The sequence below is a fragment of the Canis lupus genome, chromosome 19, assembly GCF_048164855.1.
Source record: "Canis lupus baileyi chromosome 19, mCanLup2.hap1, whole genome shotgun sequence".
Lineage (NCBI taxonomy): Eukaryota > Metazoa > Chordata > Mammalia > Carnivora > Canidae > Canis > Canis lupus.
Window position 1 is genome coordinate 28807009 of NC_132856.1, and position 27581 is coordinate 28834589.

At 41.6% G+C, this 27581-nt stretch overlaps 2 protein-coding genes and 1 long non-coding RNA gene across 13 annotated transcripts in view; 1 reads left to right on the forward strand and 2 right to left on the reverse strand.

Moving 5' to 3' along the window:
* The first annotated feature begins 2116 nt into the window (after nt 1–2116).
* On the forward strand, nt 2117–14962 carry PSMD6 (proteasome 26S subunit, non-ATPase 6). 3 transcript variants are annotated; one of them, XM_072785536.1, is made up of 8 exons: nt 2117–2368; nt 2612–2817; nt 5368–5513; nt 5765–5984; nt 6094–6202; nt 11000–11168; nt 14544–14621; nt 14762–14962. In XM_072785536.1, the coding sequence occupies exons 1-8, from the start codon at nt 2224–2226 to the stop codon at nt 14856–14858; spliced, it is 1170 nt and encodes a 389-aa protein (XP_072641637.1). In that variant the 5' UTR covers nt 2117–2223; the 3' UTR covers nt 14859–14962. The 3 variants fall into 3 exon arrangements, with proteins under 3 accessions (XP_072641637.1, XP_072641639.1, XP_072641638.1); XM_072785538.1 differs by having other exon boundaries at nt 2140–2368; nt 14544–14631; XM_072785537.1 differs by lacking the exon at nt 14544–14621 and having other exon boundaries at nt 2140–2368.
* On the reverse strand, nt 5800–19257 carry LOC140610051 (uncharacterized). The gene is made up of 2 exons (XR_012011825.1): nt 15541–19257; nt 5800–14445 (listed from the first exon to the last, which is right to left on the reverse strand). It is a non-coding gene; the product is annotated as an uncharacterized lncRNA (long non-coding RNA).
* Nucleotides 19258–21875: 2618 nt separating this feature from the next.
* The window catches only part of ATXN7 (ataxin 7), a 139917-nt gene continuing 134211 nt past the window's right edge, over nt 21876–27581 (reverse strand). For all 9 annotated transcript variants that reach the window (XM_072785533.1, XM_072785527.1, XM_072785531.1 and 6 more), the window contains one exon: nt 21876–25999. In XM_072785533.1, coding sequence (XP_072641634.1) covers nt 25982–25999 — 18 coding nt within the window. In that variant the 3' untranslated portion in view covers nt 21876–25981. The remainder of the gene's footprint in view (nt 26000–27581) is intronic.

The window sequence follows — 27581 nt, forward strand, 5'->3', positions numbered from 1 at the left end:
ATTAGTCATGAACTGCCAAGCAGACAATGAATTGGTTTCCTTTGGCTTCACTTGGTTTAATCAGCTCTGGGTCATGTGACACAGAGCCACCACTCCTATGAGTTCCATTAGCAGGAGGATAGGCATTTGAGAACAGGCTTGTTTCATTAAGATAAAGCTAATTGCAAATATTCTTTGCTGTCAAATCTTATGTCAAGTAATGGGTTCTGAGTTTAAAAAAATATGGTTATACTGTGTATATATATATATGTATATTTTTGACTAGTAAATTGTAAAAACATTTTAAATATGACATACCATATTCTTTAGACATATATTCCAGATGGATCAAAGATTAAAGCATTTGAAGAAAGAAAAGACAAAAGAAAGAGAAAGAAAGAAATATATTAGAGGAAACACGGGTTAATAATTTTCAAACCATGATGTTGGAAAGATCTTACTAAGACTTGACAGTAAGAACAGAGACCATAAAGGAAAAGGAAGATAAATTTAACTATATAAACATTGAATATTTATGTTGAAAAAATTTCATAAAATGTAAAAAAAAAAAATAACCAGGAGGAAATTTGCAACACTTGACAAGCAGTTAGTATCCTTAAAATATGAAGAGCGCTTACAAATTAGTAAGAAAATTCCATAGAGGAATTGACAAAGCAAAACAGGCATTTCTTTTTTCTTAAAGATTTTATTTATTTATTCATGAGAGACACAGAAACAGAGAGGCAAGGACACAAGCAGAGGGAGAAGCAGGCTGCCTATGGGGGGCCTGATGCAGGATTGGATTCCAGGACCCCAGGATCATGACCTGAGCTGAAGGCAGACGCTCAACCACTGAGCCACCCAAGAGTCCCACAGGCATTTCTTAAGAGGAAATATACATAGTAGAAATGTGAAAAGAATTCAACCTTATGATAATGAATGTAAAGGATAAACAACATTGTTATAATTGTCAAAGCTTGAAATGGTTGATAAAAGTGTACTGGCAAAGAGAGAGACATTTCCTCTTTTTTATATTGGCCAGAATATAAATTGTTATATCGTTTTTTGGAAAAATAATTTATATAATCCTTATGTAATATGTCAAAATACAAAGTGCTTAAGACCTTCTTTTTTTTTTTTTTTTTTTAAAGATTTTATTTATTTATTCCTGAGAGACACAGAAAGAGAGAGAGGCAGAGACACAGGCCGAGGGAGAAGCAGGCTCCATGCAGGGAGCCCGATGTGGGACTCGATCCAGGGCCTCCAGGATCATGCCCTGAGCCGAAGGCAGGAGCTAAACTGCTGAGCCACCCAGGGACCCCCAAGACCTTCTTATTCAGAAACGACACCTCTAGGGATTTGGGTTAAGAAATGATTGTACAGGAGCACCTGGGTGGCTCAGTTGGTTAAACATCTGACTCTTGGTTTTGGCTCAGGTCATCATCTCAGGGTCCTGGGATCGAGCCCCACATCAGACTCCATATGCTCATCAGGGAGTCTGCTAAGGATTCTCTCTCCCTTTCCCTCTGCCCCTCCCCCTGCTCATTCTCTCTCTCTCTCTCTCTCTCTCTCTCTCTCTCTCTCAAATAAATAAATAAATAAATAAATCTTAAAAAAGAGATGTTTGTATAATTGTGAAAACATATGTACATAGATGATTAACACTATGGTATTTATGAGACTGAAGACATAATAGTTACCCAGATTGATAGCAGTTAAAGATTGATGAGACAAAATTTGGTACATAAACACAGTGGAGCCCTATGAGGTCATTAGAGGTGATGATGTCAATCCGTATTTATTGGCATGGAAAGGTGTCTACAATATGTGGTGGATGAGCCACCCAGGGATCCCCGATGATGATGTTTTCAAGAATTTCAAAAGCCCGCCCGCCCCTAGACGTTTACGAGCAGAAAGACGGACTAGCTAAGCGTGGAGCGAGCGAGCGGGTCCGGGAGTCGGCCCGAGCCCGGATCCTGGCACCGAGCGAGGGAAAGCCACACGGGGGCGCCGGCGCGCAGGCCGCGCCGGGCGGTCCAAGCATGTCCAGCAGGGGGCGCTGCCGGCGGAGGCCCACCCGGGGCCGGCCGGAAGCCGGGCCGGAGGCGGCCGGGCGCCGTCGCGACTCCTCCCGCTTCCGCTGCCGCTGCCGCTGCCGCTGCCGCTGCCGCTGCCGCTGCCGCAGACGCCGCGGCCCCGCGCCGAGCCGCAGAGCGCCGAGCCGCAGTCCGCGCCGCCGCCGCGATGCCGCTGGAGAACCTGGAGGAGGAGGGGCTGCCCAAGAACCCCGACCTGCGCATCGCGCAGCTGCGCTTCCTGCTCAGCCTGCCCGAGCACCGCGGGGACGCGGCCGTGCGCGACGAGCTGATGGCGGCCGTCCGCGACAACAGTGAGGCCCGCGGGAGCGCCGAGTCAGCGGCCTAGGCCTGGGCTGGCCCCGGGGGGGGGGGGGACGGCGGGGGGGCGGCTCTGGCCGTGCGGGCCTCCCCCGCAGGCGGTGCCCGGGCTGCCCGGACGGGAGCGGGAGCCGCGTGCGAGGAGCCCCGGGGGGCGGGAGGGGGGGCGAGGGGGCGCCGGCGCCGCCCCCGCCCCCGCCCGTGGGTAAGTCGGGGCCGCCCTCTCTGGCTCTCAGACATGGCTCCCTACTACGAAGCCCTGTGCAAATCCCTCGACTGGCAGCTGGACACGGACCTGCTCAATAAAATGAGGAAGGCCAACGAGGACGAGTTGAAGCGTTTGGACGAGGAGCTGGAAGACGCGGAGAAGAACCTGGGGGAGAGCGAGATCCGGGACGCCATGATGGCCAAGGCCGAGTACCTGTGCCGCGTCGGCGACAAGGTGAGTGGCCGTGGCGCGCGTCTCCGTGGGGCTCGCGCGGGACACCGGCTTCCGGGGGCGCCCGCTTCTCCCTCTCCTCCCGATCAGGCGCTCGGTCCCTACTAAATAAATAGCGTCTTTTTTTTTTTTTTTTTTTTTTAATATAGAGACCCAGAGAGAGAGAGAGAGAGAGAGAGAGAGAGGCAGGCTCCATGCAGGGAGCCCAACGCAGGACTCGATCCCGGGTCTCCAGGATCACGCCCTGGGCTGAAGGCGGCGCTAAACCGCTGAGCCACCCGCGCTGCCCAAATAAATAACATTTTTTTTTTTTTGTTTTTAAAGATTTAATTTATTTATTCATGACTCAGAGACACACAGAGACAGAGAGAGAGAGAGGCAGAGACACAGGCAGAAGGAGAAGCAGGCTCCATGCAGAGAGCCAGATGCGGGACTCCATCACAGGTCTCCAGGATCACGCCCTGGGCTCAACCCCTGAGCCACCAGGCATCCCCTATAAATAACATCTTTAAGAAAAAATTTATTTTAAAAAAAATTTAAAAATTACCTTCTTTTTAAAAAATAATTGCAGAGGTAATGTGCTCACCTGGCCTAATGCAGCAGCACAAAAATGAGTGACAAAAAGTCGGTTTTCTTGCTACCCCCCCCCCCCCTTCCTGGCCAGGTGTGTGTGTTCTGTGCTGTGTCCATGCCAGTAAGACCTTAAGGGCACTTGCAGAGATTTTTGTTGGTTTCCTGCTGTTACAAAGGTGGGATCATTCTCAGTGGTGCACACTTTTCTCACCTTGGCGGGAAGCATTGCTTCTGCTGAATTTGAAGAATTATCTCTACAAGTAATAGTCTCATTATAAGAAACTGAACATTACAGATAATGCTGAAGTTCTACTTGATTTTTATTTCCTAGCACCTCAAGGTAACCTTTTAGTTTTATTGTACATTTACAAGCACATAAATTAGGTAGTATTGTGTTTTTAAAAATTGTTTTTAGGGGCACCCAGCTGGCTTGGTCAGAGGAGCTTGTGACCCCTTGGTCTTGGAGTCATGGCTGTGAGCCCTATGTGGATATTACTTTAAAACAAACAAACACCAAAAATGTTTTGTTTTTTTTTAAAGTGAGACCATACTGTACTCAGGTGTTCCCATTTACTTTTTCATGCAGCATTGTATCAGGATCTTTCCACGTTAATGTACATGAATCTTGCTGATTCTGGTTAACTGCTAGCCAGTAGTCTGTTGTAGGGCTGTGCCAGTTTGCTTACCTCTTCAGCTGTTGATGGACACGTAGGTTTGTTTTCAGCTGTATTTGCTTGTACAAGACACTTTTGTAGAAATTTGATTGAATGTGTCTCCTGGGAGATAAATGCTAATGTTCTCTAGGGTATATTCTGGGAAATTCAATTGGTGGGACAAGGTTATGATGATGGTTGGTGAGATTGAGCCCCACAACCCCATGACTCACTTTGCACTCAGCGGGGACTCAGCTTGAGGATTCTCTCTCTCTCCTATATATATTCTTGCAAATGAATGAATAAATCTTAAAAAGAAAACAGCTCCTAGTTTGTGTGGTTTTCTTGGATTTGAGGAATTTCAACAAGGACGTGCTTGAGTCAGCATTAGGAGTTATAAATTGGTGATGTGCCCATGTCATTTTCCATGTTTATTAAGTTGCATTTTTCTAAAAAAGAAGAGCTTTCTTTTTTTTATTCCTGTTTACTCTCATCTGAGGTATATTATTTACTGTTACCTAATGGATTTTTATCATTCACTGTGTTACCACTGATCACAGTCATTACTCTTTCATGGTGCTCATCTTGTTACAGGCGTGTTAGTGGGAGCTCCTTCAAGAAGGCTTCTTTGTTGGACATCTCCTTGGTCTTCCTTATTTTCTCATATAGCTGGCTATTATAGGCTCACCTGTTATTTTTACTCTCCAAACCTGGAATCATCCATTTCTCCAAGGATCCTTGGTTTTAGTGTGTGGGGGGAGGTGTATTTAGAAACGAAGATCTGTGTGTCAGCTGTGCCCATTACTGTCTTGCGAGCCCATATTACTTATGAGGTATAACTTCTATAAAACAAACCCAGACGCATACTAAGAAGTATTACATAGTCAAATGATTTTATTCATGTTTGTGTTTTTTAAAGCAGTAGGAACATTTTATTCTACATACTTTGACAGACCAGTGTGTTTAAATCCTACTTTGTATTCTCATAGTCAGTGACTAAGAGAAAAAAATGCTGAATATGTGGAAGAAAGAATGTTGAAACGATTATGAATAGATTGTGAATGTTTTTCGTATATTATTTTTTAGAATGTTAAGTATATGCTTAAGTATGTCTGATGTATTTTTTATATTTTATACAAGTGGAGAGAAAAGTATAATGAATCCCCATGCAGTGGTTACCTGCTTCCACAGTTATCAGTTCATGGGTATCTTATTTTATCCCTACTCCTACGTTTTCCCTGTATCTCTTCCTAAGAGAATTCCAGACAGCTGATAGTGTTTGAAACTTTTAACCTTTTCTCACCCGTTGCCTTGGTTCTCTTGACAGGATGGTGCTCTGACAGCCTTTCGCAAGACATATGACAAAACTGTGGCTCTGGGTCACCGTCTGGATATTGTGTTCTATCTTCTTAGGATTGGATTATTTTATATGGACAATGATCTCATCACACGAAACACAGAAAAGGCCAAAAGGTATTTTTTAATGATGGCAATATATTCCCTATAAATTACACTAAAAAAAAAAGAAACCAATGTAAGAAATTGGCTTGTTTTATTTACAACTAGTAAATTAGGTCAGATAATTGATGTGCTTATTTAGTAAAATATTTTCTTTAAATATTTCCTTGTAGCTCAAGTTGTTTTCTGTTTGAAAATAACACAAAACTTTAAAAAAGTGGCCTTGTCAGTTTCTAGATTGTGACCTTACTATTTTTTATTTATAGCTTAATAGAGGAAGGAGGAGATTGGGACAGGAGAAACCGCCTAAAAGTTTATCAAGGTCTTTATTGTGTGGCTATTCGTGATTTCAAACAGGCAGCTGAACTCTTCCTTGACACAGTTTCAACATTCACATCCTATGAACTTATGGATTATAAGACCTTTGTGACTTACACGGTCTATGTCAGCATGATTGCTTTAGAAAGACCAGATCTCAGGGAAAAGGTAATGACTAAATCTTTAATACTTCTATTTAGAAATTACTCTAGGCTTTTCTATCCTAAATAAACATGAAAGTGTACATTTGGGGTTTTTTTGTTTTTTTTATTTGTAGGTGATTAAAGGAGCCGAGATCCTTGAGGTGCTGCACAGCCTTCCAGCGGTCCGGCAATACCTATTTTCACTCTATGAGTGTCGTTACTCTGTTTTCTTCCAGTCTTTAGGTAAGGATAGAGCTGCTCATTTCAGTGATCTGTCTTGTCTTAATTCTGATCCTGTATGCAGATAACAAAGATGTCTCTTCACATCTGTGACAAATATACTGTGCAAGTCTTTGCTGCAGGTCTTTGGTTAGTGTGGCTAAATGTTTTGCCCCCGCCCCCTTTTTTTTAGAAGAGGGGCTTAGTGGGGATCCCTGGGGTGGCTCAGCGGTTTAGTGCCTGCCTTCGGCCGACAGTGTGATTCTGGAGTCCAGGATCGAATCCCACATCAGGCTCCCTGCTGGAGCGTGCTTCTCCCTCTGCCTAGGTCTCTGCCTCTCTCTGGGTTTCTCATGAATAAATAAAATCTTAAAAAAGAAAAAGAGGGGGTTAGCAGACTGTGACTTGTTTTTATATGGCCCGAGAGGTAAGATTGATGTTAACACTGTTAAAGGTTTGTTTAAAAAAATATTTTTTCTAAGATTTATTTATTTTAGTGAGCAGGGGGAGGGGCAGAAGGAGAGGGAGATAGAGAATCTCAAGCTGCCTCCACAATGAATGTGGAGGCAGATATGGGACTTGATCTCAGGACCCTGAGATCATGACTTGAGCAGAAACAAAGAGACTCTTAACCAACTGAGCCATCCAAGCACCCTCGTGCATATTCTGTTTTTAAGCAGGTTTTTGCCTGTGTTTAAGGAGTGCTTACTCCATGCATAAAAGGCTGTTTCCTGAGAATTCATACTATCCCTCTGTATGTGGGAAGAAGGCCCTTTAGGCATGATGAGTCACCTGCTTGGCCTCATCTCATATTTATACACAGGTGCATTTGCACATGAGATCATATTGCAGAATTATTGTTCATCCTTTTTTATGCTTGCTGCTTGCCTGGTCATTACTCTGCTCAGATGTGGGGCTCTTAACCTTCTTCCTTCAGTCAGAATGAATCCCTTCCCTGCATTCCTGGGGAGCTTTTATTTTATGCCCCCTCTTTTTATTGAGATATAAATTACATAAAGTTCACCGGTTTCAAGTGTAAAATTTGGTGGCCTTATTATCTTGATGAGGTTGTGCAGTCATCATCACTAATTCCTGAACATATTCACTGCAAAAAGGAAATCTGTACCCATTGAGCAGTCAGTTCCCATTCCTCCCCCAGCTACCACTGGTCTATCTCCATGGATTTGCATCTTCTTACTCTGACAACTGATATGAATGGCATCATATCTTTGTGGCATTTTGTGCCTGGTTTCTTTTCCCTAACACTTCCATGGGTCCTCTGTTGTGGCATGTATTAGTGCTCCATGTAGTTTTTGCAGATGATGCTCCATTGTATGGATATACCACATTTTTTTTTTTTTAAGATTTATTTATTCATGAGAGACCCAGTGAGAGAGGCAGAGACACAGAGGAAGAAGCAGTCTCCATGCAGGGAGCCGGACATGGGACTCGATCTCGGGTCTCCAGGATCAGGCCCTGGGCTGAAGGCGGTGTTAAACTGCTGAGCTACCTGGGCTGCTCAATACACCAACATTTTAAAAATCCCTTTATCCATTGATGGATATCTGGATTGTCTCCCCTTTCTCGCTGTATAGAACACTTGTGTACTTTTTGTGTAGACCTATGGTTTCAGTTCTCTTAGGTGTGTATATATTTAGTAGTGGAGCTGCTGGGTCATATGGTAACGCTTCGATTAACTTTTTGAGGAACTGCTAACCTGTTTTCTAAAGCAGTTACACCCCACCAGCAGTGTGTGTGTTTGTCTCCTCACATCCCGTGCTTGTTGTGTCTTTGATTATAGGCATCTTGGTGGGTGTGAAGTGGTATCTGGTGGTTTTGATTGACATTTCTCTGACTCATCTCTCTGATGTTGAACTTCCTTTGCGTGCTTTTTGGTTAAATGCCCCATTTTTAAAATACTACATTATTTTGTGATTCTGTCTTAACAGTTTGTCCCTTCTCCTAACTGGTATTGGGAGCAGAATGTTTTTTGTTTTTTTAATCTTCATAACGAACTTGACAGTAGCTCATTGCCTATATATTATTGAGTGCTTGTGCAAATCTGTTGTATTAATTACATAATTTAAAACTGAGGGGAAAAAATGGTATCCTTGTATATGAAATTCATGGCTTTGGGAAACCTTTTGAATTGTTTTAAGGTATTAACCTCTTCCTACTCTTCCCATTTCTTTTTTTTTTAATTTTTTTTTTTTTTTTTTTTTTTTTATGATAGTCACAGAGAGAGAGAGAGAGAGGCAGAGACACAGGCAGAGGGAGAAGCAGGCTCCATGCACCGGGAGCCTGATGTGGGATTCGATCCCGGGTCTCCAGGATCGCGCCCTGGGCCAAAGGCAGGCGCTAAACCGCTGCACCACCCAGGGATCCCTGCTTTGAAAATTAAAAATAAATTGAAAAAGTCCTGCTCCCAGATCTATAACACGTTTGCTCACAGAATTCTTCCAGAGATGATAACCATTTTGAAATTTTGTTACATATTTTTCCAAACCTTTTGTTCATTTACACGTGCTTTAAGAAATGGAAAACAATATACCAAAAAACCCAAGGTTATATGTACACATGGAAAAATTTTACCCAGTGTCCTATAAAGACGACAAAGGCTCTTTGCTAACTAGTGATTGCCAGGGTTCTTTTCTCTAGAGGTGACTCCCACTATCAAGTTTCAAGCGTGTCCTTCAGAGACATTTGTATCTGGAGATACAAGCACGTAACACTATTAAACATATGTGGGTGTATTTTACATGCTGTTTTCCAGGTAGCTTTTCTCTCTTCATAATATAATGCAAATATCGTTTCATGACTCTATAAAAATAGTCATTGAGTCAGTAAGTATTTTTAAGTAGCTGTCATGTATCAGACACTGTGTATGTAGTGGCAGATCAAACAGGTGGAGCTCCTTGGAGCTTCTAGTTATCCTTTTAAAAGACCTTCTATTTCAGTGTGTTGGATGTGCTAGAATTTAGACTTTACTGCTAAAAAAATATGTTATTTTTCTCCTTTGTGAGCAACTTTGTTTTGAACATTGTGTTATAATTCATCTTTTCTACTTCCACTTAACTTCCTTAGGAAAACCAAGAAGGTGAATTTTACAAAGTGTAAATACATTACATCTTGATCACCGTTGCCCTCCAGAAATATTGTGCTAATTTACATTTGCACAATTTTTTAATTGAAGTGTCAGCTTTGGGTGTACAACACAGCAATTTGATATTTATATATATTATAAAATGATTACCTTATAACCTAGTTACCATCTGTCACCATACAAAGATCGTACCTTACTGACTATATTCCGTATTGTATAATACATCCCGTGATTTATTTTTATGTATAGTTCCAGTTTCTCTCAATTTACATCAGTTCTTTTTAAAGATTTTATTTTTAAGTAATCTCTACACTCAATGTGGGACTCAAACTCATGACCTTAGGATCAATAATCACCTGCTCCTCTGAGCCAGGCACCCTTCAATTTACATCATTTGAAGAGAGCCTTTCCCCTACCAATCTGAGAGGAGAAGAATAATATTTTACTCATTTCTTGCTTGTTTCCAAGGATAGTTTTTATTGAGTCTTTTTTTAATGGCACATAAGTGATAGAAGAGTTTTATGTTCGGCTTATGAATGTGACATCCTCACCATGACCAAGAAACATTTTTCTTCCCATTCTCTTCCATAGGTTTTCTTGCTTTTTTTTTTTTCCAGTTTACTGAGATCTGACAGATAACATTGTAGAAGTTAAAGCTGTACAGCATAATGACTTGACATTTATGTATTTCTTTTATCATTTGTGAGAAGGAGCATCCTCTCATTTTTAAGGCTATCAGTTTCCATGTTGCTAAACCATGTGTTTCCTTACTTGTCTTAACGTCTTTTGATGTTGACCAACCTCTGCATCTTGCCACAACTTCATTCTCTTGAACAGTAACACACCCTTGTTTTCCCCAGACATAACACATCATCCTTTGTTGTGACTGCCTCAGACTTGGTCATTGCCCTTGTCACCATCTTTATTTTGTCTTCAAATACAACTGGATGGCAGTAATTACTAAATTCATGTCTCCAGCCCCAAACTTTCCAGTGAGTGCCAGACTAATGCCTAAATGTTTCCTTGGTATCTTCATTGGATGTCTGATAGGTGAATCCACTTTATCACTGAAATCTCCCTTGCCCTGCCCTAAGTAAAAAGTCTCCAAAACCAGAAAACAAAAATTCTTCTCCAGGGATTTGCTTCTTGTTAAAGCCAGAAACACAAGTATATTTTTTATCTTGCTCACCTTCCACATCCCCTTGCTGCATTATACTGTATCTGTCATCCTTTCTCTTCTGGGGCTGAGCCTGGCTCTTACTGACTTGAGACTTTACAGTATTTGCATTGCTCTGTACCTCCTGCTGTTTGGCTCCTCAGAGATCTTCCCTATCCACTCCAATCCAGGGGAAGGCCTCCTCCTGGTCCTCATGTTACTCTTTTATTTCCTATGCAGAAATTTGTTACTAAGAGTATCTTGTTTATTCATTTATCTCTGCTCTTTGAAATTTAGTTTCTGTGGCAGCAGTGATCTTTTCTTTTGGCTTACTGCCATATCCTATTAAGAGCAATGATACATAGTAGTTATTTAGTAATTTGTATTTCTGTGGATTGCTCATCAGTATCCTCTGAGTTTTACCATTCAGGCTTTTTCTTAGTGAATTTTTTTTTTTTTTTTTTAGTGATTTCTAAGAGCTGTCTATAATCAAGGCTGTTAATTCTTACATTATAAATATGTTCTCCACCTTATCCCTTATAATTTGTCATCTTCATTGCAGCTATTGTGGAACAGGAAATGAAAAAGGACTGGCTTTTTGCTCCTCATTATCGATACTACGTAAGAGAAATGAGAATCCATGCATATAGCCAGCTGTTGGAATCGTATAGGTCACTGACTCTTGGCTATATGGCAGAAGCCTTTGGTGTTGGCGTGGAATTCATCGATCAGTAAGTTTAAATAATATTACGTTAATATATTATTAGAACAATCATTTGTCATCTTTGCCTTCATGATGTGCCCCCTTTTATTGACAGATGGGGAAACCGAGTTGTAGAATGGTTAAGTGATTTTACAAAAGGGCATCAAGTGAGTTAACACAATAGTGTTCTGTCCCTTTTTTCTGGACTGCACTGCTGCTATAGTAAAGAGTCCTAAGGTCGCATTTTCTCTTGTAAGGCTTTCATTGGTTTTGGTTGCTGCTGCGGTTCTGGTCACGTTAAAGATGGGACTTTTAGCCTTTAATCAGTGATTCATTAAATACTAACCCATTACTGTATGGTTGGCATTGTTTTAGGTTCCTGTCGTCATGGTCTTTAATATTTGATAGTCTTTATATGGGGATAGTTAGCAACTAAACAAATATATAAGGTAATTTTGGATAGAAATTAATCTCCGGAGATTACAAAATGAAATAGAAAGATACATGGCTGCAGTGTAGTGGTAGCGGCTGGAGAAGGACAGTTGTGGGAAAGTCAGGCAGTTGTATATTTGTGCAGGGCCTGGTAGGCCATGGTACGGAGCTTGGGTTTTAATCTAGGTCCTTTGGAAAGCCACTGAAGGATTTTAAGCATGAGTGATATGATTTCATGCTGTATCTTTACAGACTGCAAGGGGACAGGGGGATTAGTTGGGCTGTTCAGTACAGTAGCTGATGGAGATACCATGGTGGCTTCTAGGGTGGTGGCAGTGCAGTGTGGGAGAAGTACATATTCAGAATATGTGCAGTTAAATTTTGTTGTAACCAAAAAAGAAGCTGTGGCCAGATTATCATAGTTCAGAATGAGCATACCTCGGAGTCATTGAATTGGACTGAAGTGCCGGAGAAATTGATATATCCACAGATGCCGCCTTGTGGGCCTTTAGACCGGATGTTGTTGCATTTTTAAGGTTTCTGTAAGAGGCTAAAGAAAAAAGTGCTTTCCCAATGGAAGAAGTGGCACAAATAAATATAGGACCATGTTTTTGAAACCAGTAGTCTAGTTGTACTGGATAGAGTGTGTCGCGGTATATACAGGAACTGAGACAAGAAGTGTTTTAAATGCCAGGCTAAGGAGTTAAGCAACTTGTGTAGAGTCTTGTCGAAAGCCTCAAGTCTGGTGAGGCTAGGCATGGGCAGCAGCAGTTGTGCTGTCAGCATCCATATACCCACAGTCAGGCTCTTAGAGTGGGATGGGTATTGTCCTACTAATCTAAGCAGAGGGCATTCTTGCATCAGAGTTTGTCTCTAGAAGCTTGTTTGGAAAGTCAGAGCCCTTTCAGAGGTTTCCCCATCTTAGGTTTGGGTGGGATTAGGAAGGCTGCTGGTGGTTAAATCTTGTCTGATTCTCTGAACCTCAGCCCCAGAATAATAGTTGCAAAAGAGTTAGCAGCTCCCTGTGGAGATGGAACTATTTAAGGTACAGGAAAATGAACACAAGTTTAGAAAGCCACTCAGTATATAACTCAAAAACAATTGAAAATTGGATCCAGATATATTTTGATGGAGAATATAACTATGTTTTAAGTGTGTGCTAGTTTAGGATGACTTCTAGCTTAAAATCTTCCAAAAGCATAACTTTTTTGTCTTTCAAGATTTTTGAAACTCATAACCAGATATTCCAAAATTACACATACCCTTACTAAAAACATTTAATGCTTTTTCATTCTTTAAGTAATAAGAATTAGTTCCTTTTCATAGAATTTTTTTTTCATTGACACAGCTGGTACAGAAGGCATAGTGGGTCATTCACCACTGACTACCAGGGGCAATTAGTTATGATACTTGATATTTCTAAAGCACAAATCTAAGTAACACACTTTCTCATCCAATGATATTTGTCTCTGACCTTCAACACTGTACACTGGCATTTCCTTACAGCTCGGAATTTTAGTGAAATTGATCTTTTTTGTGTATGTACTTTTTTTTTTTTTTTTTAATGATAGTCACACAGAGAGAGAGAGAGAGGCAGAGGGAGAAGCAGGCTCCATGCACCGGGAACCCGACGTGGGATTCGATCCCGGGTCTCCAGGATTGCACCCTGGGCCAAAGGCAGGCGCTAAACCTCTGCGCCACCCAGGGATCCCTACTTTGTGTTTTAATGAGCCATTTGTCTGGTTTGTTGTTGGTTTTTTTTTGTTTTTGTTTTTGTTTTTTTTTTGCAAGCTCATCTGTCTACATGGTTGTTTATTTAGTCCTATGTGGACATTCTATTTTCTTGCATAGTTTCTAGGATTTGTTATAATTAGGTTGCTTCAAAACTAAATGAGCCCTTTCCCCTGGATTTTGTTAGAAATTTGTTTAGGATTTAGTCTCTTTTTATTGGTGTTTATGTGCTAGGATCCAGATGTTTTACAATCTGGGAGAGTAATGATTTTTATGTTAAAGGCATCATCTTTCCATTTAATCTCTTTGGTAGCATCGTAAAGTCTTCATACAGTTTTTAAAAATATTTTATGTATTCATGAGAGAGAGAAAGAGACAGGAGCAGGCTCCATGCAGGGAGCCCAACGTGAGACTTGATCCCGGGACTCCAGGATCACACCCTGGGCTGAAGGCGGCGCTAAACCGCTGAGCCATCTGGTCTGCCCTTCATACAGCTTTTGTTCCTTTTTCCTCATTGTTGGCAGACCATCCTTGATAGTGAGTCAGTTTTTATGTGTGAGGTTTGAGTCATAACTACATAGATATTCAGAAATATCTTTGTCACAACAGACTAATACTGGCTGTGCATTCCAGATCCTTATTTATTGGGGCTTATTCTTTAGTCTTTATTTTTAAAGATTTTATTCGTGAGAGACACAGGCAGAGGGAGAAGCAGGCTTCATGCAGGGTGCCCGACATGGGACCCGATCCAGAGTTTCCAGGATCACACCCTGGGCTGAAGGCAGGTGCTAAACCGCTGAGCCACCCAGGCATCCCCTTATTCTTCAGTCTTAAAGTAATTTGGAAGCTTTTTTTCCTTCCATGTTCTGAAGGATTTTGAACTCCTATCATGAGGTGACCCCCCATACACACACCCAAGATATCTTATTTTTCTGCCTCCAAGTTTTTCTCTGAAGCTCTAAAGATGTGCTTATGAATGATTTCATTCTTAGACACCTACACTCAGTATGAATTTGCTGCTTTTTCCAGTAAGTGATTTTAATCTCTTGGGATGATCCCACAGATCCTGCAGTGTGCCAGCAAAGATCTTCTCAGCTGCTGCATAGTCAAGAGTGCAGGCTGGAAGCCAGCTAAATGGTTACCTTGAGAGAGTGGAAGCATGTATTTAGTGCACTATGTTTTTTTAAGAATTTTGTATAAGGCTCACGCTAATGCCCTTTTCCCCTCCTCTTAATTATAGAGAGCTCTCCAGATTTATTGCTGCAGGGAGACTACACTGCAAAATAGATAAAGTTAATGAAATAGTGGAGACCAACAGGTACTGCAAAGTTTGTGTGTCATTTGTGTGTTAGAATAAGGGGCATTCTTAAGTGTTATCTTTTAAAAGTAGGTCAGTTCTTGTTATGGAATATAATGTGACTGGTAAATAATTCATTTTTTTCTTGTATTTATTTATAGACCTGATAGCAAGAACTGGCAGTACCAAGAAACTATCAAGAAAGGAGATCTTCTACTAAACAGAGTTCAAAAACTTTCCAGAGTAATTAATATGTAAAACCACGTAAACGAGGGATTTCCTTTAGAGATAACTATTTGGAATTTTTATAGCTTACTTTACCCAGTTCAGCTGAATAAATACTGCATTGTTGTTTCTTTCAATTTACTTTTTTCTTATTAATATATATATACCTTTTAAAGATGGGGTCCAGAAATATTAAAATAATGTCACTTTTATGTCATCTGAACATCTCTGGCTTACTCAGAGACTGTAGTGCCTGGGTTCAAATCCGAACAGTAAAACAGGTACAAGTCTCTTGAATTTTAGAAGTATAGTAGTCCATAACTAAACACAGTGTCTCCCACTTAGTATACAACAGACAGGACAAATAAAATGGAGGCTCACATAACCCTGGATTCCAGAATCTACCGGAAAAAAAAAAAAACAAAAACCCTATGTCAATAGTAGCAGTGGGATCTTTTTTCCCCAACAACCAACCACAGTAAGAGAAACAAAGTTGTTCCTTGTTTTTCTCTTAAGTGTAAGCTCAGTGAGTCAAATGGGAATAAGTGCTAGGAAAAAAGAAATCTAAAACCAGATTAAAGGAGACAGTGAAGTAGGGTGTGATGGGTTGTCACAGAAGGCCTCTGCTAAGGTGACATTTAGAAGGAGAATATCTGGGAGAAGGAGAGAAAGTCACTGCAGGTTTTAAGCAGAGGAAAGGCCTGATTTGACTTACCTTTTTAAGTGTCACTGACTGCAGGAGATGCCTGATACTGGTGTCATGGACCTGGGGGGCAGCTGGGTTTGCTGCAAGATTAGAATGGGGGAGAGGGTGAGAAAAAGTCTGGGATGATCCCAGGCTTTTGGATCCTGACTCTGACATAGAAGTTTTGGTGGAGCTGAGTTAGAATGGGAAATGGCATTTTTACTGTAGAAGGAAGGGGAGAGAAGTATGCTCTTTTTAGTTTACATGGTGTTTTAGTTATATGCTGATTGGAATCATTTGTTAACATCAGAGAAGAAAACCTCTTAGTCCATGGAAAATAATTTGATACAATTCAACATTCATTCATGACAAAAGCCTACGTAGACTAGAAATAAGGCTAGGAAATCAAAGCACGATTGCCAAGGACACCCTTAATGGCAACGTGTTGGCAGGATTACCTCAACTATCCTCAGGATGGTACTGCAGGAGGGGCTGTGGGATGACCTGGCAAGGAAAGCAACGCGCCTGGAGCTGTGCACTGAGCAGTTTCCTGCAGGCGCGGAAAGTGCTGCATATGCCTTAAGCATTTAGGAATATCCACTTATGCATTTCCAAAAATGCTTATGTATTAAAAACTTTAACAATGATCCACTATAATTTCTTAAAGAAAATGTGACTATAAGGACTCTACAGACTTGTGATCCTGAAAATCCAGGCAATTTGTTAAATCCAAGTCATTGAGAAGAACTCTGTGTTCCTTGTGTCCATTTAAAAATTACAAGAGTTGTTCCTAGCAAATTGACTCATTGTAGTTCACACTAAAGGGAAAAAAGTAGGAGTGAAATGTCAGTTTCTTAAAACCGGCTTTTCCCTGGACTCCCACCTCTAAGACCATTGGGACCGATGCAGTCACAGAGCAATTCTGGCTTTTCATTCAAGGCTTAGGCTTACTCTTGGTTTAGACAGGAAATTCTCAAAACTCTCCCCTGGGTTGCTTAAAATGTACTTGATTTTATTTTTCTTTCACTACTTCAGCCCAACTGCCTTAAATTAATAGGTGAAGAAGACAGGTAAGAGAAGCTAAAAGAAACAAGTGCTATCCATTCCCAGTGCATGATAGGAAAACTGAAAACTCAGGAGTTGATAAAGATCTAGTAGAATAAAATACAAAGGAAACTACGGATTTGAGGTGAGGGAGTCCTATTTTTTGCCTTTTTCTGAAAAATAATGTAAGCTAACTGCAAAAAAATTGAAGATTTTTCAGAAATTGAAAAAAGGTGGTTTGCTTTGTGGCTCTACCTGGCATGGATAGCTACTGTCAACTCTCTACATTTAATCCTAGGCATATGTAGTTTTTAATACAAAACTGGAGTCTGTTACACATTTTAATAAGTTATTCTATGTAATCACAAATCCCAGGGGAACACTGTTAACTTCAAAGTATCAGTTTGGAGGTGAAAATAAAGTTAGAATCCAACATAGGCTTTTTAAATGAGGCCATATGGAATGGGGGACATAGCACTTACACTAAAGCTAGAAAAACCAAATTTTGGTCCCAGCTCTCCCCATACCTGCTGCCTGATGCTGGGAGAAATGAGGCTTATGCAGTTAGTTCACCTTCGTGACTACTAAAGCACTACACACGAAAGCAGTATACCACAGCATGTATGTCTTAGCACACTGAATGTTAGTAGAAAAGCTCCTGTCACATGACGAATAAATTGGGCCACCTCAGCCAGCTTGTATAGGATAAGCTGAAAATTTGAGGTTTTTTGTATTTGATCTGGAGATTAAACTGAGGTTTTTAACAAATACACGTTCATTACATAATTATGGAATGCTGTCTGCCTTATGGACAGGTGAGTATTTTAAACCCGATAAAAGCCTTGTCAGAAATTTTAGGTCCAGGCCCATGGTTCCCACAGGTGGGGATCAAAAAGCTCAAAAAACCAAAGCCAGGATGGCGAACGATGCCTCCTAAGGACACAAAGTTGCATAGTGGTTGCCTACAAGCCCTCCCTTCCCCCAGTTAGTTTTCAAGATAAACACTCATTTTTGGTCATCATCAGAAAACTAAAAATCAGCTATCCAGCTTCTGTGGAATAAGGGACAGATTAGGCTGACTCTGGGCTCCATTTCCCAGTCACGCTGCAACACAGCCTGCTGACACCAGGGGCATTGGAGCTTCTAGTTTCTGCATCACCACCCCCGTGCCGCCATGGTGTACACGGTTTATGATTGAACACATTTAGTCCTTCAGTAATCCGACCAAGCACTGGTATTAACTGATCAGGTTACTGATAATTAGTAAATTGCATAGCTTTGAATTAATCCTTGGTGTTTTTAACCTGTCTTCTAAAGAGGATTAATAGGCTGATAATTGGAATACTAGGTTTCCCCATGATTAGGAGAGCGAAAGGAGGGGAACTCAATCTCCCGCTTTCCTGATGCTGTACAAATTACAAATTGTAGCAAAGCTGCCACCTCCACAATGGCAATGGGGGAATAAAGTTCAATCTCTGTCTGGAAAAAAATGTGAAAACCTTGATTAAGCAGTAACGTGGGTTTCAAAGGTAGAAAACCACAGGTCTGCATTACTCTTGTGTTTCTGAAGGCCTACAAAAGATATTAAGAATCGTAGCACTTTGGTCCAGCCCACCATAACCTTGAAATACATGGTCAAGGGGGAGGGTTACCTTTGGTCATTCAGAAAACTTTGCAATAGTTTCCCCTGTACAGACTAGTGGTGAGAAGTAAAAGGGACAACCTGCCAAGGAATGATCTGCCTCAGCGTAGCTGCTACACCCTGAGACTGCCTCAGGGAAGTGACCACTGTAGTCAAGACCGCCAGTAGGTGGCGTCCTGACAACTTTAGCAACCCCCTTCGGGTTCACCAGTGTCCAGGCTGATGAAACACTTGGGTTTTGAGGATTCTGCATTTCTTGACGTCCTCCTCTGGCTTAGAGGCTCTTCATTCATATAGACCTCAGGAACTTGGAGCCAACGCTAAGTCCGTGGTTTCCCACTCGGCTGCTCTCTCCTGACCATGGGCTTTCCACCCTCATTCAAAATGCTTTCTCTTTGAAGCTGCTCACCACCCACCTATACCACCAACTCACTGTGTTCACTGCCCTCAGACCTCCAAGCTGCTCTATCCTACTCACACCAGACCCAGCAGCTGGCTCTGTTTTCCTCTCAACCCCAACTACTTTGGAACTGGCAACCTACACAGTCAGACCCTCGCCTCGCAGTTTCTTAGCCTGAACTTCAGTGCTCTTTTCCCCCAGACCACTTCTACCCTCTGCTGTGGTCTCACCCAGGACCCAGGAATCCCAAACACCTCTGAACAGCTGCTGTTTCCGGAACTGTTCCTAGAAGTGCTATGCCACTAGCATAACTCCGTAACCCGGGTCCACCTCTATCAGCCTCTCTTCCATTACCAGCCATAGGGAATTGAACATGGACTTAGCTCTGTGACCAGGATTAAATCACTTAACTTGTCTCATCACAAACAAGTTACCTGGTAGGAAGACTTAAGACTTATCAAGAGGGCAATTACAAATAAATGTCTTGAGAACATCTGCAAGGATTCACTACATGGCAGCTTCCAGTCCTATTCCTTGAATTCCCCAATCAAGGCCGTCATCAATGACTTAGCCATACCCTCAGATGTTTTCATTCCTTGGCAAGCTCCCTGCCCAAGTTCTAACTTTTCCACTCAACTAATACCTATTGTTCCAATTATCCTGGAGAAAGATGCAGGAGGAAAAACAAAAAACAAAAACGTTACCTGAGTGGGTTGGTAAGGTTAATTACAATGGAGTCAACTGTCTAAACTTCTAGCCAAATGTCTTCATTTCAACCTCATCTTCTTCACCAAAAATACGCTGCTTCTCCAGGGTTTCATCTTGGGATTTCTTCTTTCCCTGGGCCATGGAGGATGGACTTTAGGTTTGTGACGTCCTGGACATGAAAAATAAAATGTGGTGTGTCTGTGCCTCTGGCAGAGAGAATCCATACTCCTTTCATGCAGTTCTCAGAATCTGTGAAAGAAAGAAAAAAAAAAAAAAAAGATGAAGAACCACTGATCTGACTGACGTGAATTCACAGCCCGGCAATGCTACCAGTAGTTGTGGAACCGTAGGCAAGACACTTCACTTCTTAGATGTTCCCCATCTACAGGGCTGTGATAGCAAATGCCTACCTGTAGGGGCTGTGAGAGATCGTGTCTGTGAAATGCTTCAGTGAGCATTTTAAGCATCCAACTAGATGGGCATTATTTTAATAAAATAATAAGCCAAATCTAATAGTTACCTATTTTCCCTAAGTAAGCTCATGCTCCCATGACCTCCCTTACCACCTAAGAATGAAAGACAACCCTTCCTTCTACAGCGCACACCTTTCTCTTAAGCTCCATCCAGACTGTACATAGAGCCACTGGATACTAAATTTATGTTTCCCAGTGGCTACTCAGGATCATCATTGTAGGTTTTTTCTCCTTTGTCGTATATCATCTATATAGGGCTCATCAACCAGCTTGGTTTATTATCTTGGATTCAACCTTCCCCTTAACGTTCAACATAATTAGGCCTCAAGACCTATTGGTTCTACCTTTAAAGTATCTCTGCCATCAGTTCTCCATTTATCCCCAGAGTCACCGCCTTGGTTTGGAAACTCAGTAGCTCTTACCTGGATTATTACGACAGCACTGTAACTTATCTTTGTCCCAAGGTTCTCACCTGTCCGTGCTGTCCTCCGTAGTTACTGGAGGGCCCTTAAGTGATGGGGATTTAAAAAAACAAAAACAGGATTAAATTATGTGTTTGATTCTCCCCTTCATCCTGAAAACTTTTTCCTTTGGCTCAGTATCACCCTCTCCTGGAAAAGAACCTCTGCTAGTGCCACATTTGGTCCCTGGGCTTTGGCTGTGGAAAAGAGGGGAGGAAGTGCCAAGAATCACTTAGCCTTACGAAGTGAAAGACAAGTTTAATTAAACCCCATTACCAACAGGAGCAAGAGTTTCTTACTAGAAAGAAAGGACTGAGTAGAAAGTATGGTAAGAAGGAGGAGCACTGTAGGCTTAATTTAGGAGAGATCTTTTTGATTAAGATGGGGAGGGGGAGGAGGAAGAAGAGGGAAAGGTATAAAGGATGAGGTGTTAGGCAAAAGGGAGGAAAGTGCATGAAAAAGGAAAAGAGATTAAATGCTTTGTTTTTCTGGCCCCCAGGAAAGATCTGAATGGCTTTTACTTTTGGCACCTGCAGCATGTTTGCAATGGGCCCTGGGAATCTCTGGGCTCTGACAGTTACATTTGGTTAAAGTGTATTCCTGAGGATGAAGGTCCCATGACCCCCTGAGGTCCTTGACAATCTGGTCCCAACTTATGCAACCCTTCAGCCCCCTCCTTTCCAGACGCTTCACCCAGAATGGTTCTCTTCCATATTATTCCCCAGCTGTGCATGCCCCGTCTGCTCCTTCTGCTGACACTGACCTTCCTACTCTGCCTTCCTGCCAAGCCCCTTTCCTTGAATCGGGAGAGTCCCTGCTGTCCACAGCCAGGTTACCTAAAGGGGAATGGACGGTAAAGAGGGTTAAGAAACCGAGTGAACCTCTTCCCAGGAAGTTTCAGAAGGGCTCCTAAGGTGAAAGGAGCTTATTAGAAACGGTTTTAGGGAGCTGGTGGATCTAAGGAGGGAATGGGAAGTGCATCGCAGGGTGGGGGTTGAAACCAGACTGACTCTTCCAAATACTCTATGGACATTTTCTCCAACACACATCAGTTGCTTCCCTTACTATCTGAAGCAACAAAAATAATTTTTAATTTCTTGAATGATCTGCAAATGGAAAAAGTGGCCCAATTTCGAGAGATAAAAGATTATGTTGTGCTCTGAGTAATCCCAAAATGTGCTTGCACTGCCAGTGAGGGAAGAAGGACATAAGAGCCAGGAAGGGATCAGACCAGCTGCGGTTAGAAAACTTACCTCTGGAGAAAAACGAAAACTGACCACATGCCATCAAATTGACACATAAGCAAGAACAGAGAGTACGTGTTTCTCAATCTATCACTTCCCTTTTGTTGACAAATCTGCAGGGTAAGAATGCAGCAGTATTCACAGTTTACCCAGTTCCAGTTAAGGCATCCCTTAACAGAGGCATCCCAGTTCTTAATTTATCCAAAGCAAAGCTCTGTGTCCAAGAATGGAAATATCTTAAGCCTGGTATTTAAGCTTACACAGAAGGGAAGGAAAACAAAGGTGCTTCACAAGGGTGTCTGATGCCAAAAATGAAGACAAGTCAGACTAGATTGAAAGGGGTTTAGTGTCACGAGGCAGAAACATGTAAAATATTTCATGCAGCCAACCTCATTTATTGAGAAGTCCTAATTTTATTGCCCATTTAGTAACATGTTTGTTCCACAAACTAATTTCTCATAAAGCAAAGCACAACCTTTTCTTATAAATAGTATAAATTATTTTATTTACAGAAACTTGTTACAAAACAAATAGACTATATATTTCTTCTCTTTTAAATATCCAAAGTAATTTTCTATCCCTTGACATTTGTTCATGTTCTATACAGCAGCCAACACAAAGTCCAGCTGAGATGCTCTTGATTATGTGTACAAATTATCAAACTATTCACACATTTTAACACAGGAGATTGCTTTTATAACCAAGCTCAAAAAAACAAAAACAAAAACAAAACAGCAAAATGCTTTTCAAGGCCCTACATTCACACTGACAGTATGTAGTGCTCATTTAAATGATCTGAAAATGTAGAATGTTTTGCACAAAATGTAAAAATGATTATTTTTCTGCTAAACAACGAAACTTTAACAATCATTTTCCAAAGTCCCCTACCCCCCCGCCCCGGACAGAATGAGATAGTAAGAAATTCCTTGGCAACAGAACTCTTGCAGGAAGACAGCTGCCTTTAATAAGTTACATTTTTCAAATTATACATTTTTCAATGTTCTCAGAGGTACTTTGTATTATATTTTTGGAATATAAAATCTTTTAAATATTCTATTTAAACTCTGTATTTCATGAGGGAATAACAAAACGGACATATTGTGTAAGTTGCTGGCTGACAAAAAAGATTTGTAACCCTTGGTGCCACCAGGCAATCCGTCACCAGTTCAATTACTGTGAACCAAAAGGCCTTAATTTTAAAACACCTCATAAAATTACCAGCATTGGTGGTTTTCAACTCCTCCACTAAGATTTTAGAAACAATATTTAGGTGGAAAAAGCAAACTCCAAAAGTTGAACTGAACATTCAAGTCTTTTTAAAGAATCTGTCGAAGCTTAAAACTAGGTTCAGGCACTTTCAGTTTTTCCCGTTAGTTTTAAACCACATCACACATGAACACACATGTGCTCAGAGTGTACACATCCAAACGCACAGGCACGCGGGCGCACTCACACTCACACATAAAACACGAACAAAAGAAAAGCAGTGTGTCACTTCGTTACATGTAGTCTATCGGGAATCAGGCAACTAGAGAAGCAATGCCCACTTAATCGGCATGAATCCGCTCCCGAGACATGAAAAGGGACAAAAAGACTTTCACAGAACAGAGGCATCCCTTAAACTGTAAAGGAGGCAGGTTCTAGAACTATTGGCTTGGCAGTGAACCACTTCAAATTATAAAAAGGTATTTACTTTTATTAATTAATAAATAAATACTAGATGATCTCAATTGTACCAAAACAGGATATCAGAAAAAAAGACCTGTGCAAAAATACATATTTAAATATGTACAATTCATTTTTAACAAAATATGTCTTCTGAAATAGGGATACTTCCATATTTATAATAGAACAAGAAATTCCAAAATAAAGATACAAAAGTAGGTTTTGTAGAATTCTTTGTTCATCAATGCAGCACTTTTTTTTTTTTTTTTTTTGTAGGTTAAGAAAACTGCAGGAGTTGTCATGAAATTCTATTGGAAAGAATATAAAAATTATCTTGGTTTTAAATTGATACCAAAGTCTGTCTAGAAACAACCCAACCACTGCAAATTTGGTTTTCGCAAGTTAATTTAATTCAAAAAAATACTTGTACTCCCGTGTTTTAAATGGTCTTAATTGTTCATTATAATAAAAAGTAGTTGTAGGAGAAAATAAAATATTTGAACAGTCTAAAATTCAATAGCACTGTTTAGAATAGGTCTGTTTGTGGCAAGCAGAATCCAAAATGGCTAATTTCCTAGTCCCGATGACCTGTGTTCTCCCGGGAGACATAGTGAAATTCAATTAAAACCTCAGTCTAAGAAATCAAATGATCAACACTCGCTTATCTAAATATCTACATAATTCTGAATCAACGTGCTATCGTGGATCCTATTCACATCTTTCGGAACAACATGATCTGTCTATAAATTCCATCGCTAAAAGCAACTTTATATCCATCAAGTCCCCTTGGCTCTGAAAATAAATTCTACCCAAACCCCATTGCACTTGTCACCAAGGAATCAACAAAGTACGTTCTGATTCCCTCTTACTTCCTTCTCTCCCTCCACTGGGATGGAACAACCACGCTGATTTCTCCTTAACTACACCAAACTGGCCCATCCATGCGTTCTCCTTACTAAGCTCTCCTATAGTATCATTTTTAAAAAATATTTACTGATTGCATAATAAGTGAACAAGATACACTTCTCCCCTTCCTTTAAAAAAAATCAATATTTTACAACAATTTATATCTAAAGTATCTGCATAAAGTTTTTGTTGCCTTACATAATAAGAATAATTCTGTAGCAATTCACATTATTAGGCTGGTAACCAAGTATTTATTCATTCTACTTGTTGACTTGAAATTCCCTGAAACTAAAGTTTGTAACCCAAGAATTGTAGGGAAAAAAAGGATGCACTCATTGGCTCGGTCCAGGCCCTGCCCAGAGCAATGATCGGAGCCTGGGGAAATTTACCCTGTGATGTTCAGCAACTTTGTGTGTTCTTCTAAGTAAAAGTGCCTGGGTTCTTATTTCAGGAGCTATGATCATGGAATCACCAGTTAAAATGCCCCAGCTCATCCCCCAAATTCAATGATACCTTCTCAAGCAATGATGTTTTAACACAGTAAGCTCTTTCTTTTGGGATGGGGTATTCAAATAATAATAATAATAATAATAAATAAATAACTTCGAGGGACTCCAAAACTCTCTCAGAAAAATGGCTGGTATTAATCCCCAGAAAGGAGGGTTTGTTGGGGAAACATCTGCATCACATCATGTTTGCCTCCTCCCCTCCCTGGGTGCCTAAACTCCCCACCCAGCGGCATCCAAATGAACGTATGGAGAGGAAGAGGAGTGCACACACACACACACACGATACGGGGAGTGCTGAAAGCAGAAGTGTACACTGAGTCCCAGGACGGTAGCCACAGAAACTGAGGGTAATGCACACAGTGCCCTGGAAACATGAAGTATCTTAATGACTTAGTGAATGACAGTTTCTGCTGCATCCTAATAACTTCACTTTACAAAGGCATTTTTTTAAAAATAGAGGAGACTGGGCAGGGCAACCAAGCCAATCTGCCGTACTGTGTAATGTGTAACACGAAAACTTAAAGGATAAAAAATTCCATCTCTTTGGAAATTGTGGAAAAACATTTCCCCCATACTGATTTTATCCACCTCCCTTCCCCCAACTAAAATTTGGCTTTCCGTTATCAAAACTAGTTTGCATTTGCATTTTCTTAAAAAAAAAAAAATCACACAGAATTGCTTTTGTACCATGAAAAGTAAGCCTCTAAAATGTGGTATACTTGCTCTCTGGGCATCGATGGCTTTAAACCAGTTTGTAAGTTAGAAACTTTTGACACCGTCTTGCCCCAAATTACTTGCAAAAGGCTGGGGAAAAATACAGGCTATTTTGTCATGGTGCCTCGTGCTACCGTCCATATTCCATTCCCAGAATATTGCTCTAAAAACCTAACAACTCATTGCTTCTCTGGAGGGTTGCTCATGGTGCAGCTCTGCTCTCCTCTGGAAGGTGTCTCCAGATGGGGTACCTAATTGCTGGAGGGTGACCTACAGAAGACAGTGTAAGGTAAGAACTGGGACGGGAAGGGGGAGGAGGGAGAAAAGTCTACAGTAATGCTCTTGCCAAGACATTCTTTCGCCCAGCCAATCTACTCAAAGAGTGGCTCCATAATTTACTACAAGTTAAAAATCAAAGCAACAACTTCTCACAGATTGGTAGCAAGCAGTCCAGACCACTTTAACACTGATAAAAGCAATTCGGTGGCTGAACTTGATCCAGTGTCCTTTACAAGTACTCACTGCTACAGACATAGCTTCAGGGAAATCCTCGTTACAACAACAGCCCGCAGATTTCTACCCTCGAGGCCCACAGGAGGTTGGGAAAACAGACTCAAAGGCATCGTGGAGTCCATAGTGCTGAGTGGAGGTGTAACTTGTCGTCAAAAGTGTCCAGATTATTCCTCCCCGCGCTATTTTCAGCTGTCAGGGACGTGCCTTTGGCTTTCAAAAAAGAGGGGGTAGGGAAACAATGAAAAGGTAAGTAAGCAGTTGTACGCGGCACCGCCCCGACGCCCAACACCATTGAGCGTGCCGAAGACCGCGCACCGCTCCGCTCTCCGGGGCCAGGAGCTCTCAGCTACGGCATTCCGCCTTAGCCTTCACTGCCCTTGCGCACAATCATTCTAAAAGTCTGACTTTTAGGAAACTGTCTAGAAAAGATGCAGGCCAGGTTGCTAGCTTAGCGAGAAGGCTCTGATGTTTGCCTTGTGGTTTTATTTGCTGATTTCCTTTCCTTAAAGGTCTTCCAGATTGTCAGGTGAGAACTGAACAAGGTTATTTGGGGTGCTCACACCCAAGGCAGCGCCCGTGCCCAGGGCAGGGGAACTCAGGCCCCCAGTGACCACAGTGAGCTATCTGAGCCCTTGGCGGCAGAGGCCATGAGCAGACCAGCCGGGGGAGGTGAGAGTGGAGGGGCAAAGCTGCCAAGTTCCATCGGCCAGGCTTCCCAGGACAGCCCGCCACGTTCCCAGGTTTAGGGAGCCTCTACCAGCGCAGTTATCTCTGTTTTAAAATCAGCTCCACCAGGGGCACCCGGGTGGCACAGCCAGTTCAGTGTCTGATTCTTGGTTCTGGCTCAGGGCATGACCTAAGGTTGTGGGACAGAGCCCTGCACTGGGCTCCATGCACAGCATGAGGTCTGTTTGAGAGATGCTCTCTATCCCTTTCCCTCTGCTCCTCCCTCTCTTTCTGAAAAATAGATTAATTAAATCTTAAAATCCACTCCATAAGATACAGGGAATTGAGGCTCCTACTTTTCCAGGAACAGCACTCTCTCAAGCATTTTGGAATCATGCTTGGAGACTCTGATGAAAGCTATAGGATCCCTCCTGCATATAAATGAACACAAATATTGAAAATATCCAGCGTTTTTAGGGGCTCACCGATCTTCCAATCTCCAGCCATGGACCCCCCACCAAAAATTTATGCAGAATAAAAAGGTTTTCTACTGCACAGAGGAAATCTTTCTCAAACACACACTTAAGTTAAAACTAATTTTAAGGGCATCCCCCGTGGCACAGTGGTTTAGCGCCGCCTGTAGCCCAGGGCGTGGTCCTGGAGACCCGGGATCGAGTCCCATGTCGGACTCCCTGCATGGAGCCTGCTTCTCCCTCTGCCTGTGTCTCTGCCTCTCTCTCTCTCTCTCTGCATTTCTATGAATAAATAAATAAATTTTTTTTTTTAAAAAAACTAATTTTAAGAACCCAAACTCAAGACTGTCTTAGTGGGGCAGAGCCCTCCTCGCTGGTGGCTATCAGAGGTGGCAAACTGGTAGCTCAAGAGCCATACCTGGTCCAAAGGTGTGTGGACTGTACCATATTCCAGAACAAAATACTACATAACTTTTAAAAATGACCAAATTTCTCATGCAAGTCCAGATCTGCAGTTTCAAACTGGTAACAAGTTTCTGGGAGCACCTGCTCTGCGGAAATGGGCTCCCACTCCCTCATTTTCCACAAGCAGTTTATCTCTGCTGCACCCACCAGCCTCTTCCTCTCCTCTCCTGTCACTTGTAGGCATGGAT